At 38.2% G+C, this 21,416-nt stretch overlaps 1 protein-coding gene across 1 annotated transcript in view; it reads right to left on the bottom strand.

Moving 5' to 3' along the window:
* Positions 1-21,416, bottom strand: part of cdc73 (cell division cycle 73, Paf1/RNA polymerase II complex component, homolog (S. cerevisiae)) — a 59,899-nt gene that overhangs the window by 11,588 nt on the left and 26,895 nt on the right. The window contains exons 11-13 of the mRNA XM_056262957.1: positions 4,782-4,839; positions 3,968-4,003; positions 3,635-3,722 (exon numbers count right to left, since the gene is read on the bottom strand). Of these exons, the coding sequence (XP_056118932.1) occupies positions 3,635-3,722; positions 3,968-4,003; positions 4,782-4,839 (182 nt within the window). The remainder of the gene's footprint in view (positions 1-3,634; positions 3,723-3,967; positions 4,004-4,781; positions 4,840-21,416) is intronic.

Genomic DNA, 21,416 nt, shown 5'->3' with positions numbered 1-21,416 from the left:
CGGTTAATTAAATATTTTGACACAAATAGTCTCCACCCAGGGTCATATGCAGGGTTTTCTAAATAGCATACTGAGGTCCCAAAAGTGATCTTGCTAGGGGGGTCCGGGGGCATGCCCCCCCGAGGAATTTTAGATTTTCTTGATCTACACGTGCATTTTAAGGTGTTTTTAAGGCCAAAAATTGTACTTTTATTCTTGATATACCCAGAAAGAATGGAAGTGCAATGTGACAACATGTCCCATAGGTGGGGCACATTGTAACATGACCATATGACAGATTAAAATGTTATCTGATCTAATCAAACAAATATACAAGACAAACAAAAATATTTTCTCAATAAAATACAATGAACTTTTTCATATAAAATAATGGCATTTTAAAATAATTAAAAATAAACAAATTTTTGAGTTTGACAACGTACAACATAGTTCAAAACATATTCATTGTAACGCAGTGTGACAACATGACCCACTTGCACAACTGGGATTTACGTTGTGCCCCGCTATCCCCTATATTTCCTTTCCCGGTTGATACTTTGCAAACTGATTGTTTCTGTCGTTCGTTTAAAACTTCTATCTAAAACAGCTGTTTAGTTTAGCGATTTACATCTTATCTCGCACTTTATGACCGAATAACTGAAGCGTCATGCGGAAATTCGCGCTCGGCTTGCAGCTTCTGTGAACATAAACCCGCCTACTTTGATTTATTCTCCGACTCAAACATTTTGACATTGACGAGCGCTGTTAGTCTGCTGAAGCAGCTCAGATGAGAAGGTCAGTTATCATCGCGATGTTTAATATCCTTGCAGCACCAAATTAGAGTTAATATTAGGCAATTATTTCACAACTTTCATTATACACATAGAAAAATTACAGAGGCCCGGACCTCAATTGTGGGTATACGACCCTGTCCCTATGCACAAATTTATAATTTACTGTATTTTCCAGAAAATAAGTTGCACCTGAGTGTGTAATACTTTGTTGCGCTCTTGAGGCGTAGTAGGCATACTTCTCCTCACTCCACAGCAAATCCTTAAATTAATGGTATTCAGAACAAAACGAGAATGAAAAATTATACTATTAATAGATAATAATACAAATAATAATAATAGTAGTATACAGACAACATTTATTTAAAACATCAATTCTAAACGAATTAAGTTGAATCGAAACTGAAACTGCAGACGTTGGGCTCGTGCATCTCTCATTCGGTCCAAAGTTTCCATATTTGCGATGTAGCCTAACATTTGGATGCTTAACTATTTATGTAAAGAAAGCTTCATGCTTCAGTCCCAATATAGGCCTACACGTATCAGCATCTTCACATTTGGAGAAATGAGATTGGAACAATAGCAAGTCGACAGTATATGATTGACCGTCACTGCCTTCATAGTGTACAACAGACAAATTAAATTAAGCAGAACTTTTTATAAGTTCGGTGAGTATTTTATTTTGACAATGAACAGGTTTTGATGTCAAATTAGCAGTGCTAGAACTGACATATTGTGCGCGCACACGAGACGCCGGCGCGAACACTTGGATTTTTCCTCAGCAGTGGAAACAAAGGAATACTCTTATTTATGGTCATACAGATAAGAGTACATCATTCAAAACGGCAAAGTGTCTATTTTTTATTTGTGTATACATTAAAAATGACTACAAAATGTCATGCCTTTTAAAAATAAAGAACACAACAGGATGCGCGTTCTGCCGTCTCTGTCTCCTTTCTGGCGCACGTGCCCAAAAATCGACCAAAACACAGCGAATACTTGACGCACAGACATAAGAAATATAGATAGATTATCTATCTATAGAAACCTTTAAGAGCCTACTTTTTTATTATTTGACATTAAATGCATTATATAAGTCACGTTGGAATAAATAGCAAGTTTTCAGATGCTAAAGAAAACATGACTTATAGTCGGGAAAAAGCGGTAGGCTGTTATAAATTATTTCGCGGACCCCCTGGCTATAGTTCACGGACCACCAGGGGTCCGCGGACCCCACATTGAGAACCACTGGTCTAGAACACAATTGCATCAGGGCTCAACATTAGAGAGCAGTAGCACCAGTGCCATTTAGTTCTACAGATGGTCGGAGGAATTTTAAATCATAAAACTAATTTAATCCTAAAATAACTATTGTCTTGCATTTTTAAGTGCAGTACCTAATAATATCGCATGTTTATTTATTGGTAAAGCACTGAGCTTAAGTTAAGATTCAGGTAAAATTAACTTAACACTTACAAACAAGCGGGTCTATGGGATGCCATAGACTCCAAGAATAATAATAAGAAGAATGGGAACGGATACAATAGGTGTCTCCTCACCTTCGGTGCTTGGCCCCTAATTACGTTAATGTAAAAACATTCAACTGTCACAATAGAATGGTTCCGGTTAACGCCGGGACACACCAAGCCGACGGTCGGCGAGTGTCAGTCGGACTAGGTTTTGCGGTGTGTTCCTCACGTCGACGGCAGTTTGCCCGATTCAGAATCGGCGTCGGGGCCGTCGGTGAGAGTAGGAACTCTGATTGGATGTTCAGATTAGCAAACGAGTTCTTAGTTCATGAGAATTAAAATGAAAGTGATGAAAGAGCAAGTCAGTCAAGACGGCACAGACGGAAGGCTGATCTAGCTAATGTTATGTTATCTTACCCAAGCATTCCAAAACATGAATATTTTCATAACATGATCCGCTTAAAATGAAGAAATATGTCATTGTTGATCACTGTAGCCAATCACAGACATATATGTTGAGCACGTCAACAATGACCAATCAAAAGGGTTTAAGAACCCATTCAACAGCACTCAAAATGCTAGAGGGAAATGCTGATATCATCAATTTTTAGTACCGACTTGGTACCAAAGTCAGTACATTTTGACAACTCGACTTTAACCATTCATATATCTCATGTATCTTTGTTTGGTTTCTCCTTTTGAATGACTAATATAGACTATTGATACCTGCTGATATAGAGTTAATTCGTTACACGCAGTTTGCAGTCGGCTATAGTCTGTGCCATGTGTTCAAGAGCAGCTTTTTGGTGCAGACGCAGCCGACGCAAGGCGACAACACCGGTTTTCTTCGCTGCTAGTTCTTTGAAGTTTGGCTTATATTGATATATATCTGATGTCTATGGTTTATAACAGAGAATTCTCCGCTGAATTTGAATGCTTATAACCGTAAATAAAGAAGAAAAAAGGGAAAAAGGTTACCGTAATTAGAAGATGGAAACCCGTGACATTCTACCCGTAGCAGTTCATGTCCTCAGACTCAGATTTATGCATTTTTTATATCAACATGATCAATGCTGAAATTAATCTGCAGCAGACATGTGGTACAAGAGCGAGCTCTGTAAGCTGTCCATGTTAACTATTATTGTAATGTTATGTGCTTTGAGGCGTGGTAATTTAACAAAGTTTTGCAAAATCTACGGTTCATGTTTTGAAGGAGGCGTGACTTTGGAGACACTCTGAAGGGAGGGTGGGATCTCATGCTTTCAAAGCTAGCTTGCTACCGTTAGCCGCTCTGAAAATTGCCAACCCTACCCTTTAATTTAACAGCCTTAATTTAGCTTTTTAATGTAGATTAACTTAACTTTTCTATGAATCAAGCATCTAATGAGCACTTACTTGAGGTCCTGCAAGAGATCCTTGGCGTTGAGCATTGTGATTAAAGATGTTGTAGCAGCTGGGATGATGATAATGGGAGTTCTAGAACCTGGAAAAAACAACCAAACCCACCAACTGAATTATTTGTAAAACAAACTAGCTCTCTGCAAAGATCATGAGAAATAAATTAAATATTTTAGAGCAAAGTTAGAAATAAGTATATTAACTATAACAATTTTTTTGTGACAACAAAGGTGTAAAACCCCATAATTTGATAGACTAAATAATAAAAACATGCTTTGTTCAAAATAGCATATTTCCTTTCCTCATCCACATTGTTAAAGACATACGTACCTTTCTTTTGGTTGGGAGGGGGTCTTGCTTGAGAGACTAAAGTAAAGGGAAAAAAAACACATGGACATTTTGTTATTCTAGCCAGAAAATGTGAAATCATTTATGCACATGCTACAACTACGCACATTTGTAACATGAGATAAACGTAACAGGCTCAACATTTCGATTGTGCATCTAAAATGATGTGTGTGAAAATTGTGAAATTTTGTGCCGTGTGTTGCCATCTCAAGTTCAAAAAATCTAATCGATCCTTTAATCTTTATCCTTGTGCAACAGAACACTCCTCACATATCACATTATGAGTAAATCATCTCTGGCATCTTTCAGCGAATTGGTACTTTAGTTGGGTGATTAGATGGATGTTGTGTTGTTTTAAAGGAATAGTTCACCCAAAAATGAAAACTCTATTGCCGGAAGCCAGTGATAATGGTTTATAAAGATTTAAATATAGATATTTTTCTAACAAAAACCCATAACTTCCCTTCACAATGCATTTATTAAACCACTCACTGGAGTCATATGGATTATTTTTATGATAGATGGCGGTTTTTGGATCTTCAAAAGCTCAGGGACTCTTCAATGGCATTACATAGCTGGGAAGAGCCAGTATATTATTTAATAGAACTCCAATTGTGTTCGGTTGAAAGAAGAAAGTCATATACACCTAGGATGGCTTTAGGGCAGGTTGGGTTTGGGTTTTAAAAAGTAACAGACAAGTTAAAATAACCGCCTCGGATAATATGCTACATATGCAATATTATAGCTATCAAATTATGCAAACTATTCCTTAAATCTTAAAGGAGTTCTTCCATACCTGGTCTGGGAACAGGCTGCATGGCTGGTGTTTGGGCCTTTCTAGCAGATGCTCCTTCCTACACACACAAAGAGAGAGAAAGAAAATGCACATGAATGCAATGGTGAGTCAGGTTCATTTAAATTAGTCTAAAGGCCAATCAGTAACAAAAAACCTGAGAATCAGTTTTCATCAGTTTGACCCAAAAGATGCACACTTTATGTATCTCTTCTTGTCATAGTGCAGAAGACTCTGCTTATAAAGTTTATTCTTTAAAGTCAAAGGGGGTAATTTGGGCTTTCTATCTTGTACTGAATATCCTGAAGACAATTTGGTTGAAGCATTTAGACGAGGGGTGTCAAATTCAGCTCCTGAAATGGAGGGCCACAATCATACAGAGTTTAGTTTTAGGTTTTCAAATCAGCCTGAAGGACTTGATAAGCTGGATACTACCTGGGCTGGTTACATAAACCGTTTAAAGAAGAAAAAAGTATGTTTAACTTTGAAGACTAGTCTTAGCGGTTTATCTCTTTTTAAAATCAGTTACATGAAAACGTAGATTGACCTAATCTGATACTGAAAATCAAGTCTGATTACCCCTTGACAAACTGTTCATGGGTCCTACTAGATTTTAAGACACCGTCTTAACAATGGCTAGGCTTATGCAACTGGCCCCTCAGGTGCATATTCTACCCTGTTCAACCATTTGATCAATCTTTCTCTACAACAACTTAAATTTTAATTAGCCTGTTGCATCAGAGTTTCTACTAGGGATGGGCATTTTTCAAAAATATTGCATTCGAATATTCGGGCTCATAAAAATCGAATATTCGTTTATTTAAATGACGTTTAACGAAAAAGACGTTATTTTTTAAGTTAAATATTTTTTCACGTTTTTGTCACCATTTCTGAACAAGCTTACAATTAGGCAATATACACAACAAGCTTACAATATATGTTAAAGTTTTCTTTTAGTTGAAAACATTAAACAGTAGGCCTATGTGTAAACAAAAAATATAAAAAACAAAAGCATTAATAAAAGCATGCTTAAGCAGCAAGAACGGGGGAAAAAACGCCTAATAAAGCAGATTGCGCCAGATATCGTACAGAACGTACACCCACACTCGAGTCAGCATATGATTATCGTGTTTATATTGTTTCACGTTTTTATTGAGAAAAACAATATCCACATGCAGGGGCGCGGCCAGCAATTTATGCTCGAGTGAGAAAAGGCGCTTTGCTGACAGACGCTTCAGAGACACAAAGATAACGGTGTTCTAAGTTTCTAACAGCACTTTGCGTTTTCTGTTCTTAAACCTGTCTCCCTCAACGAAACAAAGGAAGTATATGTCTCAAAATCATTTAGCTATAAGATAAGTTATCATTTCGGATCACGCGGGGTCCAGCTGCGCTTACGTGCAGTCGTGAATGCAGTGATGGACAGCTATCTTTCCTCATTCGACTGTTTGGATTTCATGTGATTTCTCATTGTGTTGATGATATTATAACTCAGATTAATTAATTAATTTGTTCAAAAGTAATTCCATTTAGTAAGATCATTTTCAAGTAATTCCAAACTTCGCGAGGCAGACGACAACATTATGTGATCAAATACACACAACTTGTTAACACACTCCACAGCGCCACCCAGTGCATTTAATTATAACTGCGAGTTAGTGCTTGGGATTTATCATGGATTCACTGCATTTACGGCCAGCAAAGCAACGTAGTAAAATTCGAATAGTATTTTATTTTTCGAACAATAATTACAGATCGAAAATTCGAATATTCGTGCACATCCCTAGTTTCTACAGATATCTTCAAATTAAATTGAATGCCTTTTTAATGCCATTTTAAAATGTTTTAATGCCATATACGACCCATGACTAATATAAATGTTTTTTATTTTGTTTTGTTTTCTGGAACACATAGGTGTAATTTGCGGGTAGGACATGTCGATTGTCCCCACCATTTTTTAAACATCTCGTGGCGTATAGGACGGGTCGCAGGAATGGTGGTGTTTCATTAGTAATATTATTATTAGTGTTTTTGTTGTTGTTATTAATAATTGCTCACACTTGCAAAAGAATAGATTTGATACATGGCACTGACAATTCAACCAAATACAAAGTATTTATTCTCTTCCTCTTCTACCTGCACCGTCTCCTCCTCTAATGGGCCCTTTTCACCACCTTCTCTGGGCCAGCATCCTCTAGCCTGGCCTTTTTAGGGGGCTTTCCTCTCAGGGCAAATGAGAGGATGCTTAATTGCTTTTTACCTGAGATCTTTGAAAGACAGATGCAATGATTAATGCATCCATGGCCCGGATATAATTATAAAATATGACATGATTTTAAAAGTGACCTATAACATCGACTACCGTATGCAATACACTTTAATTTATTTAGTGCTTATAAAATTATTAAGCCTATTTGGAGAAAGAGAGATGTTTATAATGTGACAATATGACAGTCATCGTGTGATAACGAAAATATGACTAGGCCTAGACTACTTGTTCTGAGCAGGTGTTGTCAGTGAACAGGCTGTAAAACTGTTGTCTAAGTTACAGACACTCATGAAAAACTAATGCTAATTATCTGGGAAACGTTTGTCTAACAGCAATCAAGTTGTCATTGTTTGTGTCAAACAAGTTGTGAATTTTTTGTAACATTAAAACAGGAGATCATGACTTATCTTGAATCTTACCCAGATACAATAGTGCTATTTTCTAATTGGCTAATGTGTAGACCCTTTCTTTTTTTTGATTGGCTGATAAGTGGCAGGGTCGACTAGTAAGAACTGCAGGGGAGACGCGCTTGATTCCTGTCGGTTCCACAGTGATAGCGGCGCGGCCAGAGACATTTGGGGCGCTGCGGCATATTCAATATATTATAAATAGTTTTTCAGCGTGAGAAATACAATGTGTGCGTGACAAAAGACCGAAATGAGTGACTGTCACGCTCAATGCGTGACACTTGAGAGCCCTGCATCAAAGAGTATAGAAGAACAATATAACGTTACGTTCTTTGCCTGTGTTCTGTTGTGGCTTGCGCACAACACTTCTCTCGGACACGCGCTTCAATCCGTTGCGGAGAGACTCTTTTTGTTACGGTGAAATCACAAAACACAATGCACACAAACATGTCAGTGCTTGATATACAACCACTAATAAACAATCGGTTTTGATGAGGAAAAAAATATATATACTTCTTACTGCGGATTAGAACCCAAAACCTCTGACATGCTTGGCAAAAGTTCTGCTACTGGACCATTGAAGTGCATGCGTGTAACAGTCGGGTCTATTCTCGCTACTAGCAACATATATTAGATCTCATTAAATGACAAATTAAACACAATGTACTATTTAAATCTAACGCCGATTTGTGGCCGTCACACTGCATATGGGATTTTACGGCGCTGATTCCCATTGTCCACACAACTTTAAATGCTTTTTTACAACCGCTGCAAAATCCTTCATTTTTACCACTAACGGGGTGCAACCATGTCTTAAAAGTTTTGTTTTCCAACCACTTTGGCTGGAATTTGCACTTTCCCATTTTTTCAAGGTTCAGACCTGTCCACCGCTGTACAACAGACCCGCGTCACCTCCGCATCACGGCACTTTTGCTCCGGCCGGAAGCAATTACCAAATAGGTTCCAGCGTATTTAACACACGAATGTACATATTTTGCGACAGCAAAGACAAATTATTAATTATGAAGGCTATATTCAAATAAATGTATATAAAATGCACTTCAAAACTATAAAAAAAATGTAATGCCTGTAAGAATCAAATTTAATGCTTTTTAATGCCTTTTAATGCCCCGCGGAAACCCTGTGCATTCAACATTATTTATTAGAGGCTGCACGATTTGGGGAAAATGTCATATTGCGATTATTGAGGTCAATATTGCGATTGCGATATGCAATTGCGATATAATGAACAAATGGTTTCATGAGTCAACTTGCTTTGTTCTAAAGCAAAATGCACACACAGATTAGTGATAATTCTGAAATGTCAAACTCAAACTAGCAACAACTACTAAATGATTGATAACACCTATGATCAAAAAGCCATTGAGAGGACTTCCGGTAAGATGGCGGCGTGAGAAGTCGTAAAGTTTTCTGCTCCTCGCGTTTCTTATTATTTAACGACTTATTCAACATTTATTGGGTGACATAGTTTGAACTACTATTCGCGATCCTCAGTAGAATCATGCCGAGAAACAACACTAAAAAGACGGCCGATATTACTGAGGTTGCTGGCGATTTGCAGAGTGTGGACGAGGCCGCCTCGAGCCAGGATGATATCAGAGAACTCCTTGGCGGGATTAGATCTGAGGTAGCGGCGCTCAGAGTGGAGATCCTTGCAGAGCTTAAATCATCTATCTCTGCGGTGAAAACTTCATTACTAGAGCAAGAACAGAAACTGAAGGATGTGGAAGAATCCCTTACCGACGTGGATGGTCGCGTTACTGCCCTGGAATCTATGTGCTCAGTGCTGTCGAAAGATAATGAAAAACTGAGGGCCAAACTCGATGACTTGGAAAATCGATCCAGGAGGAACAATATTCGTGTGATCGGTATCCCCGAGGGCTCCGAGGGTTCTCATCCTTCTGCATTCATTGAAACGCTGTTACTCGAGGTATTCTGTGAACAGAGTTTCTCCAAAAAACCGGAGGTGGACAGGGCTCACCGCTCTCTAGCTCCCCCGCCGAAAGCTAATCAAGCCCCCAGGCCGTTCATCGTGCGAATGCATCACTACCAGATGAGGGAACTGATTCTTCGTTTGGCACGAGAAAGGGGACAGGTGTTATACAAAGGATCGCGAATACACTTCTACCCAGATGTCAGCGCCGATGTTGCAAAGCGGAGAGCGGCATTTAACCAGGTAAAGGCTGAGCTTAGAGGAGCGGGAATTGAATTCGGCCTCCTTTTCCCTGCGCGTCTACGGATCAGCATTGATGGAACGAAACAATTTTTTGATTCTCCGCAGCGGGCTTTGGAATTTGTGAGGGGGATTGTCCCCCCTTCAACGAGTGAGTAGGAATTCACATCACTGCAGATAATGTAGATCTACGTGACTCCACCTTGGTTGCCGCTGAGCGCAGGTTCTGTATGGCTCGAGTGGGTGATGAGAACGAAGAGACTCATTTAAGTTTGTACTGATCCACACTCTTTTGTTCATATAAATGTCACTTATTTTTGCTATTTCAATAGCAACTTAGCTTCAAGGAGCAGGAACACGAGCTGGTGAGTTATGGTTCGTAGTATACCAGCAGATGTTTGTTGTTTGAGGGAGGGGGGCGGGAGGGGAATCAATGGGTTTTCTTTTCTTTTTTCTTTCTTTTTCTTTTTCTTTTTCTTTTCTTTCTTTTTTCTCTTTTCGTTTCTTTTTTTTTTTCCTCTTTTTTTCTTTTCTTTCTCTTTTTCTCAGCATATGTTGTTCGGAGTCAAGGTGCTCATGCGTTGTGTTGTAACAGATTCACTATATTTGCCTTATTCATTTACAACTACTTTCTGATAACATGTCCAACTTTAATAAATGTGATGTAAATTTTATAACATGGAACGTTAAAGGCATGAACAATGTCATTAAAAGAAACAAGATTTTTTCTCACTTGCGACAATTAAGCGCAGACATTGTTTTTCTACAAGAAACCCATATTCTTAACTCAGATGTAATTAAACTTAGGCGGAGTTGGGGGGGACAGGTATTCCATTCGAGCTTTAATGCAAAAGGCAGAGGCACTGCTATTCTTATTAAGAAGAGCATTTCTTTCACCAGTGAAAAGGTTATTAGTGACTCCTCTGGTCGCTACGTTATCGTCACAGGGCGCTTACTCGACAGACAAGTTATCCTTGTTAACATTTATGCCCCAAACTTTGATGATAGCAATTTTTTCAGCAAAGTCTTCACATCTATCCCACCTGCTGATGATTATGCTTTAATTATAGGTGGGGACTTTAACTGCGTTCTGAACACAGCACTGGATAGATCCTCCTCTAGAGTCATACAGCCTTCTAAGGCAGCTATAAACATTAAACATTTCTGTGACCAATTTGGATTATTAGACCCCTGGAGATTTCTTTTCCCTTCCTCCAGAACATTCTCCTTTTTCTCTCCTGTTCATCACTCGTATAGTCGCATTGATTTTTTCTTAGTGGATAAGAGTATCATGCCCCTTGTCTCATCTAGTAGGTATCATAGCATTGTTATATCTGATCATGCTCCTTCCTCTTTTGTGCTTAGTTTACCAACTCAGCATTCTTCTTTTAAACCCTGGAGACTAAATACTTTGCTTTTGGCAGATGAAGAATTCATTATTTTTCTAACTAAAGAGATAAATATGTATTTGGAGCTAAATGACAGGCATGATATATCTAGATCTGTATTATGGGAGGCATTGAAAGCGTATTTGCGGGGCAAAATAATCTCTTTCTCCTCTTATGCTAAAAAGCAAGAACTCTCTAAACTCAGAAATATTTCAGAAGCTATTAACAGGTTAGATGAACAGTACGCCATCTCTCCCTGCCCTCGCTTATACAAAGAAAGAATAAGTCTTCAGTCCGAGTATAACTTGCTGTCAACTGCACATGAAGAGAAGAGGTTGTTAAAAATGTGGCATACATTTTATGAATTTGGGGACAAAGCCAGTAAATTATTGGCTTTTCAGTCTCGTCAATTAAATAATTCTAAAATGATAACTCATATTAAGGCCCCATCTGGATCCATGGTACATAATCTGAAGGATATTAATGACAGTTTTGTTCATTTTTATTCTGCCCTATACACTTCAGAGTACCCAAATGATTCTGCAATTTTAGATTCCTTCTTTAAAGAAATAGATTTACCAACTATTAATTCTGACCTTAACTCTGACCTAGGCAGACCGGTGGCTGCAGCAGAAGTCGCGCAGGCTATTGCGGCAATGCAGAGCAGTAAAGCTCCGGGACCTGACGGATTCCCGATAGAATTTTACAAGAAGTTTACAGCCTTACTGGACCCGCTTCTTGTGGCTGTTTATAATGAGTCGTTCAATACAGGAACTCTTCCCTCAACGCTCACACAGGCCTCAATTTCTCTTATCCCAAAGGAGGGTAAGGATCCTACTCGTTGCGAATCATACAGACCAATCTCTCTTCTGAATGCGGATTTTAAAATTTTATCCAAAATTCTTGCGTTACGCCTTGAACCCATTGTCCCTACTATAATTTCGATTGACCAAACAGGATTTATTCGAGGCCGTAACCCATTTAACAATCTACGACGACTATATAATATAATATACACAAATTCTCCCCCAGGCGAACTTGAAGCAGTAATCTCCCTCGACGCTGAAAAGGCCTTCGATAGAGTAGAGTGGGAATACCTTTTTAACACTCTTAAACAGTTTGGTTTTCCTGCAGACTTAATCTCGTGGATTAGATTGTTATATACCTCCCCGACTGCTTCAGTGCACACAAACAATGTATACTCTGAATACTTCTCTCTGCATCGAGGCACCAGGCAAGGGTGTCCTCTCTCTCCCTTGTTATTCGCCCTATCAATTGAACCCCTGGCTGCGGCCCTCCGTCAGTCAGCAAATTTTAAAGGTATTACGCGGCATGGTACAGAGCATAAAATTTCATTGTATGCAGATGACGTTTTATTATATGTATCAAGCCCAACCTCCTCAATACCTCAAATTATTTCACTAATAAAGGAGTTTGGCAAGTTATCTGGCTATAAGCTTAACTTGAGTAAGAGTGAGTTTTTCCCGATCACCCCGGCCTCTTGTACAGACTCTTCCTCTATCCCGTTCAGAGTAGTACGTGAGGGGTTCAAATACTTGGGTGTGCAAGTCACAAGATCGTTTAATAATTTGTTTAAGGCCAATTTTTGTCCACTTTTGGATCGATGTAAAAATGATTTTGTGAAATGGTCCTCTCTGCCCCTGTCTTTAGCAGGTCGTACAAACCTGATCAAAATGTCTGTTTTACCAAGGTTTTTGTATTTATTTTCGAATATACCTGTTTTTATTAGGAAGAATTTTTTTACTAAGCTGGACAGTCTAATCACCTCCTTTCTGTGGGGGAATAAGACCCCTCGTATTAGAAAGACATTTTTGCAGAGATTAAAATGTCAGGGAGGGATGGCGCTGCCTAATCTTTTATTTTATTATTGGGCAAGCAACGTTCAAAAAATAATCTTTTGGCTATCTAGTGTAGATCCTCAAAATACCCCTTTATGGGTGGAAATGGAACAATCATGTGCTAACTTCAAACTTAGCTCACTAATTTGCTCTTCACTCCCACTGGTGGGGAAAAATTATATCTCCGCCGCCAATCCTGTACTGACTCATACTTTAAAAATTTGGGCCCAATTTAGAAGACATTTTGGTCTGCAATCAGCTTCCATTCTAGGTCCTATGGTCTCTAACTGTCTATTCCCACCATCTTATGTGGACTCTGCTTTTCGTGTCTGGGAGGAGAGGGGGATTAGGCTCCTAAGAGATTTATATTTTGATAACACTTTTTGCTCTTTTGAAGAGCTTGCACGTAATTTTGCCTTACCAAGATCACACTTTTTTAGATTCTTGCAGATTAGGAGTTTCATCAAGAAAGTTTTTGCCCCATTTCCAGGAATACCCCCTACCTCGCCTATGGATACATTGCTTAATCTGAAACCGCATAGTAGAGGACTCATTTCAAGCATATACTCTATTATAACATCTATAGATCCACAGAGCTTGGATGAGATCCGCAAAGCTTGGCAAAGTGATTTAAGGAGAGAAATTACAGATGGAGAATGGGAAGGTGCTTTGAATCAGGTGCACTCCTCCTCACCCTGTGCGAGGCATGGCTTAGTTCAATTTAAGGTTCTTCATAGGCTTCATTTTACTAACTCCAGACTAGCTAAGATTTACCCTAATGTTAGCCCTGCATGCAATAGGTGTTCGCAATCGCCTGCCACAACTGCCCATATGTTCTGGCTCTGTCCTAGATTGGAGGAATTTTGGAGAGGGATTTTCGAATCATATAAAAATATGTATGGCATCCAGATTGACCCAGATCCCTTAATGTGCATTTTTGGTGTTGCTCCCGAGGGTATAGAACTCAGGAAAGATATTCGTTCTGTTATTGCCTTCACAACATTACTGGCAAGGCGTTTAATATTATTTCAGTGGAAAAAGGCAGACCCTCCAACACATAAAAGCTGGTTGAAAGAAGTGATGTCTTACATTCAACTCGAAAAGATTAAATACATGATTCGAGGTTCGAAACGTAAGTTTCAAGACACATGGTCCCCCTTTATAAGATATTTTGAAGAGCTCCCCTGCCTCTAAGATGGAATAATCTGCCTCAATGATGGAATAATCTGCCTCAATTTCCCCTTGTTATATCATTTTTAAGTTTTTTTTTTATTTTTTATTTATTATTATTATTATAATTTTTTTATTATTTTTTATTTTTTGTAATGTGTATGCCTGTTTTTTTATTTTTTATTTATATATATATATATATATATATATATATTTAATAAGTTTCTGTTGAAACCACTATATTATTATTCTTACTATTTTTATTATTATTGTATCAGTATTTTTGTTATCTGGACAAGTAGCTTTATAAAGTGTGATTTATATATTTTATGAAGATGTGCCAATTCTTTTCGTCTCTCTTGTCATATTGTGCATATTGACTATGTTTCATATTATATGTTTCATAACTGCTGCCGAGCTTTTCATGCTTAAAGAAAACTTGTGGACTATGCAAACGTGGAATACTGAATTTCTTCACTGTCACTGCTGGGAAATACCCCCCCTTTTTTTTTTTTTTTTTTTTTTTTTTTTTTAAGCTGTAGGGGGGAGGGGATGGGATGGGAAGATGATTGTAATTGTTACTGTTAAAAACCCAATAAAGAAAATATAAAAAAAAAAAAAAAAAAGCCATTGATGTCTGGATAAAAATGACAGTTAAATCCTTAAACTTAAGTTCTTTAGTCAAGAGCAGCAAGTAATTTTCTCTGTTCCCTTAGTTCTTTGATTAACTTTACTGACAGAGCATTATTGGCTGCTGGCCCTTTAAGAGCAGCCGCTGTTGACAGACACGGATCTCACACGCGCCTTATTATCACAACTCTTTACGTCCATCATAAGACTGCTCTTATGTTATGAAGATACTCGACAAACGAGATTTTGGGATAATTGTGTGTGTTATTGTTCGTTCAAGCTCAACTGTATTCTGAGGCGCAGTCTGTACATGCGCATGATACTGGCGCACGTCTTAGACAGTAAAAGAAATGGACACAGCGACCCCATAGATTTCAACGGAAAGAATTGAAGGCCAATAGAAGCACTCACTTCCTGATAGCCAAGCGTACTGCGCAGGCTCAAACTCAGCTTGACGACGTAGATGTGACGTGAGCAACCGTTCTGACCTTCTAGTAGCTGTGCCAAGCAAAACTTGAATTGAAATCTGAAACGAATCGGTTGTTGAAATATTTTGTCAGTAGGGAGTACTTAGTTTGTCTTTTTGAAATTTGCATGCGTTTTGTCTTGCTCGTTTCACATTCAATAGATTTTAAACCATTTCCTCACTAAAAGAAGAAAAAAAAGAATTAATTCCGTCCTCGCAGTTGAGTGTGGCGACGGCAGAATTCCCGCGACTGGGCGTGGTTTCAGCGCAGCCAGCGGACACGACCCCAGCGTTTGAGCGTTTTTTCAAGATTTTGATTGTTTATTTTATGTACTTGCCGGCTTTATCATTCAAATTCTGTTATGAATCAATCTGTATTTAAAAAGCACTATATCAATAAAAGGTGACTGACTTGAAAAAATGTTAGTGAGCTTTACGATTCAAGAAGGGGATTTAATACAGTTTCAAAGAAGGTGAAGTGAGAAGTTTGAACAAAGACATGAGGGATTAAAACTGTAAATAGAAAGTCATCAGTAATTATAATGAAGAAAAAAGAAAAGAGGTGTGACAGGTGTGAAAGTGTGCAGGGTAGGGAAGACTGAAAATGTTTTGTGGTGCTAACTGCCCCATTTAAAGACAATACACTGGATGGATGCTTAGAAAATGACAATAAACATCAGTTAGCATTTTAGAGTCTTTTCAAAATAAAAATCACATGACATGATCTTGTAAAAACATTTCAAAAACTCATAGTTTTAGACTTCTCTTCAGATTTGAAATATAACATGGCATTTCTAGTTTAAAACAATGCCAACTTCAATTTTATTTTTTAATTAAAAAAAATTTCTAATAACTACAAAACTTCAAAGCCATCTATAACTATTTTTTTTCATTGACAATAATTGTGACTTTACAATAAACTGCAAAGTGTCTGCTTTCAAATAAGACCATACTTATGCTTTAAAGGTGCTATATGTAACTTTTCTTCTAAAATTAATCCTTTTTTCATTGCCTGTGTGTGAAGGGGTTGTAATCACACATTACAATGATCCACATGTCGGGTTTTGCTATTACCTCTGAAGGCCAGTATTCCTATTTCTATGTGAAGTCTCCGGGTCGGATTTTCTGCGAAATCCATCGGATGTGACGTGCATGCGCGCTCCCGAGCCTCTCTCCTTTTTATATACAGTCTATGCGACGGCACTGCAACTAACGACATGGAGTCTGATAACACCAAAAAACGACCTGCCTCCAGCACAACACAGACTCCACATAAATATAAAAAACAAAACAAAAATGTATCTGCTGAAGCTCGTCAGGCCAAACGTGAATCGGATCGGCTTAGGACGAAAACACGGATCAACATCGGCAGAGCGTTTGAATTATGGAGAGACCTCCGCTATTTTTATTGTGATAAATTACAAGTTTTCAGATATGCTGAAATAATGGTAAACTGTAATGAAATAGCAAGGTAAACTACTAGGGGTGTGACGAGATCTCGTGCCACGAGATCTCGCGAGACTAAAACATGACGAGATTTCTCGTCGAGTGAAAAGCTGTCTCGCGATATCGCCATGACTGAGCGTGAGGGTGAGATTACCATAGAATATTCCACCGCTACAATCACATTCGCCTAAACTATCGTTTTGCTGTTTTTATAAAAAAAAATTAAAACCATTATAAAATAATGTAAAAGTCTGCTCTGCTCATCCAGCACGAGTTGCAGTTGCAACCAGTGCAGCACGAATCACAGTTCACTGATCGCGTGAGGATGGCGGAGGATTCGTTGCGCAACATAGACTAACGTCTGATTTAACGTCCAATATGTCTTATTGTAGAATGGACGCTCAGCACCGCTGCTCCTTATACACAGAGTACGCGCGATCACGAAAGTGGAAGTAAAACACAAGCTCCCTGATGTGCATTGCGCACAAATTAGGCCGCGAACATACAATAGTCCGTCTCCTAATAGCACTAACCATCTCTGGACTGTTTATTTGCGGCTATGGTCTCAGTTTGCACTTCGAATATATTGAGAGAGTACTGTAATGTCTTAAGGACAACAGACAAGGGAGGCTCTATTTCTGAACTTATAATCAGAACGCAAGAACAACTGTAGAGACAAACACACCAGCCTCGTTTACCCGGCCTTTTCCGAACTCACCGCATTAACCCTATAACTTCCGGTGCAAAATAAAACAGCAATTTGAAAACAATTATAAAGAGTCTGTGTGCTAACTTTGATTATGGCTGCACTTGCACTTATTGTTTGCGCTTAATAAGACTTCAAGGAGTTCAGTTAGGAGGTCACACACAGCCTCAATCAGAAATCAGCTCTTAAATGTACAGTAAGGGCTGAAGAGACTAATGTGAAATCACACAGAGAAAAGCCAGTCAATAAAAACCTTTTACAGTGCTTGTATATTGTTTTCTTTCAATGCATTTGATAATTCATACTCATAATGCATGTTATTTCAGGTCTACTTTATAAGATTATTAGTTCAACATTGCAGAATGCACCTGCATACTATTTTTCCAGTCATGAATTTTGTCATTGAGGATTTCTGAAAAATTTTGCAAACATCTCGCCTCGTCTCGTGAACCCAATCTCGTGTCTCGTCTCGTGAGATAAGCGTCTCGTCACACCCCTATAAACTACAACATACATGAGACATGAAATGACTACAAAAGACTGTTCCAGGATAACAAAAAGTAGGTGCTTTAGGATGTACCTTTTATTTTATGTACTAGATCTACTGTCTAACGTCACTCATCCCACTACTATCATATTGTTTATAATACACATTTCCAGACACGTTCAGTACAGTAATGCTACTTCCTACGATCTTACTGTTACACTGAAATTGTTCATTCTAGTTCACTTACCGTTTTCGTTATCATATTACACATTCACCTATGTTGACATTGCTGATTGTGAAAGATACACGAATAGTTAGTGAAATGCCTTATGCTAGATAAAAATCACATGTCGGCTAAATGCAATCAATATAACGTTATCATGGTAGGAGCATGGAGCATTAGTTCAAACTCAAGCTAATAAAAGTAGCCTATTATTGTAACGTTGCAGTGGGAACACGAGCGCTCTTGTAAAAATTGGTTGCAATCTGAAACATCGTCGATAGAGCCCGCTAAAAAATACACACAGCACCTTTAAGTGCAATGGGTTCATGAAGTTTGCCATTTCTTGGAAGCAATGCAGGTTAGAAGAGAAAGGAAAAAAATGTTGCAATATAAACCAGTTATACATTACCAGGCATAATACAATAATAATCAGAAGGGAGGGTGCTCACGCATGACGCATGGAGAAAGAAAGGATGGTGAGTGTGGTTGAATATGTCGGCAGAGCCATGCGTTTGCACATTTTCACCTCCCTTCCCCCAGCTTTTCTCCTAATGATCAGAATAGCAGAGCAGCACAGCACAAAAGAGAGCCGCACACAGCAGCATCATCGCTGTACAGACAAGAGGTATCAAAGTCTGTGAGGAATAGGGGGGTGGATGCCTGAGCAACATGAGAAAATTCTAAAGTAGCTTCATCCGCGCTGCATCCTATCATGTCTCGGTCAGCGTTCGACAAGAGAGAGGCAGTTAATGGTCTTAGGAATTGAAATTATGAATGGGAGAACACCTAAAGCCACGGCCAATCGCTGACCTCCTAAATCGCACATCATCTGTGAAATCTACAGTAAGACGAGCAGCAAATTGAAGAGATGAGAAGCAAAGGAGTGGCAAACGATAGGAGGAGGAAGAGACTGGAATGGCATAAGCTATTAAAATGTACGGGGCTGCTGGCACAGACAAAGAACATTTATCCCTGTCAACTGTCAAACCAGTTTGGGTTTTCTGACGCTGGTCTATCCGACGCTGTGCTGATGGGATTCATTCTTTCAAGCAATCCTGGTTAAAGAGAAGTAAGCCATCTGTGTGTGAGTTTTTTTTAATCTAGATGTAAACAAGAATTTATTCTGAATGCTTTTTCATGTTTACCAGAAATTAGTCTCTGACTCACAATTAGCTAGTGACAACAGAAAGGCTGTAGTGTACACTAGATCTCGAAGTATGAGAGAAGGGAAAAGAAATGAAACACCCCAGGCACCTGTGGCCGTATTTACAGCTGGTATTAAACTTGACAATTGCACCAAAACACTTTTTTATGTGAATGCTGTTTTATGTGAATATTATGACGAGTGAAGCACAAAGCTTTATTAACAAAAAAAAAGAAAAAAAGGTTAGCAATTAGAGATGCGCCGATATTTATCGCATGATTTTTTATCAATTTACAGCCATTTGCATATAGCATGAAAGACTGATATAACAAATCGATGGTTTATTAGTTAACTGCGAAGGCACTGAGCTGTATAATGTCTGTTGCATAATCCAAGATTATAATCTAATATTCCTGCTGCGCTGCTGTGTGCGTTTTAATGTTAATATATATATATATATATATTTTTTTTTTTTAAACACTACTTTTGACTAAATAACTTCTGTAACTTTCATAAGGATTAATATGTATAGGGCCCTATGATTTCCACATGTGAAAAACACATTCCGCATTATACAGTAAGTATCGTTTCTATGACTGGATTCTGTCTGTCACAGAATTTGTCGAAGTTTTGATGAATAAATAAAAAGTAGGTCATTACACTTAAATCAAATCGCTCACATCCCCTGCACAGCCTGGAACATACGATTTATATCCATGATCTGCCATTTTCGCTATTGTCCTTGCTTGCTTAAATTGCTTCTTCACAGTACCTGCAGAACTTCTGATGACTCGGCTGTGCAGGTCCACGTTAATACAGCTTGACCTAGAACATGGACTGGAATATGCTAATTTTGATCAAGATTTATGATCCCGACAGCAACGGTTTTCAGTGGTCTTTTGCATGCACGAGATTTACATATGAAGGATGGAAACAATGGTGTTTAAGGCTCATGGTTTGTCAGTTCCATGTAAAGAACTCTGTATTTACCTTGGCATAGGCCTAGTTGAATAATAAGTTTTCCATTCAACGGCACCTTTAACGAAAGTAACTGTGACAAATATATTGTTGTATACAGTTAGACAGTAGAATTTAGCTATGTTTCAATGTAATAACATATGCATTTAATTTATACAGTGAAGAATATGCAGTGTTATGTTATATTTGTTTACTTTATTTCTGTACCTGAAAACTGTTAAACCTACCTAAAAAGCACGGTTTATTCATATGTATCCGTGTTCTGTTGGCCTGCTGAATGTTAAATGGATCCAATCCATATTCATTAGAAATTGTTTGATGATACAGCAATAAACTAGGCTAGTAACTTAAAAGCTTTTTATTTTATTTTACTTTGCTTATTTAAAACGCTCTTATTTTAACTTTTGTCTTTAAAATATATAGAGCAAGTGACAAATATCGGTATCAGAATCGTCCAATAATGGTTTGTCAAAATCGGTATCGGTCCCAAAAAGTTGCTTTGGAACATCAGGAGAAAACATGAAGATGTTAGAAAAGACATGGTCTCTTTTCCTGCCCATGTCCTCAAAGCGCAGAGCGGTAGACTATATGACGCATCTTTGTGAGGAAATATAAAAACATTTTTTTAAAATAATATTTAACTTTCTTATATTATTTAGGTTGCCATTTACTGATATTTATTTCAACGTTTTACAGGCTGTAGTGTCGTTTCACTGACGGAAGTGCTAAAAACACGCACGTAACGTCTGTTACAAAATGGAATGGAAGCTTGAGCAGTATTTATATATTATTTTATATTTCAAAATGTATTTAATAAAGGTGTGATAGAGACCCTAGCGGTCACAAGGAAAATCACACCAGGCATGAGTTTAAAGGTCGTTCCAAAAGAAGTTTAATACTTTAAAGGCAAGGAAGTGCAAAAGGTTCATACAACAGTGGATAAGAGCAAAAATAAAAACAAAGGTTACAAAAACGGTGTAAAAACTAGCACCATGTTGAGGTACTAAAACTAGCACCAACTTCTCTCACTAACTGTTGGAGACAGCAGCTTTAAAAGGCCTTTGCATTAAGCTCCAAACTCCTCTGTTCCCCTGTGCCTCACTTCTGAACACTTAGGCTACATCTTACATTAATCTGGATATTTTTGAAAACGGCACATAACAGGCACAATACCGGTATAAACATGAATATCTATTGGTACAATATGAGTCACAACTAAACTTCATTTTGACAGTCCACACAACGCGAAAACGGCGTTTTCAAAAAGGTTT

The sequence above is a fragment of the Rhinichthys klamathensis genome, unplaced genomic scaffold (assembly GCF_029890125.1).
Source record: "Rhinichthys klamathensis goyatoka isolate OS25496 unplaced genomic scaffold, OSU_Roscu_1.1 h1tg000011l_1, whole genome shotgun sequence".
In the NCBI taxonomy this organism is placed as follows: domain Eukaryota; kingdom Metazoa; phylum Chordata; class Actinopteri; order Cypriniformes; family Leuciscidae; genus Rhinichthys; species Rhinichthys klamathensis.
This window is presented reverse-complemented; position numbering and strand designations above follow the sequence as displayed.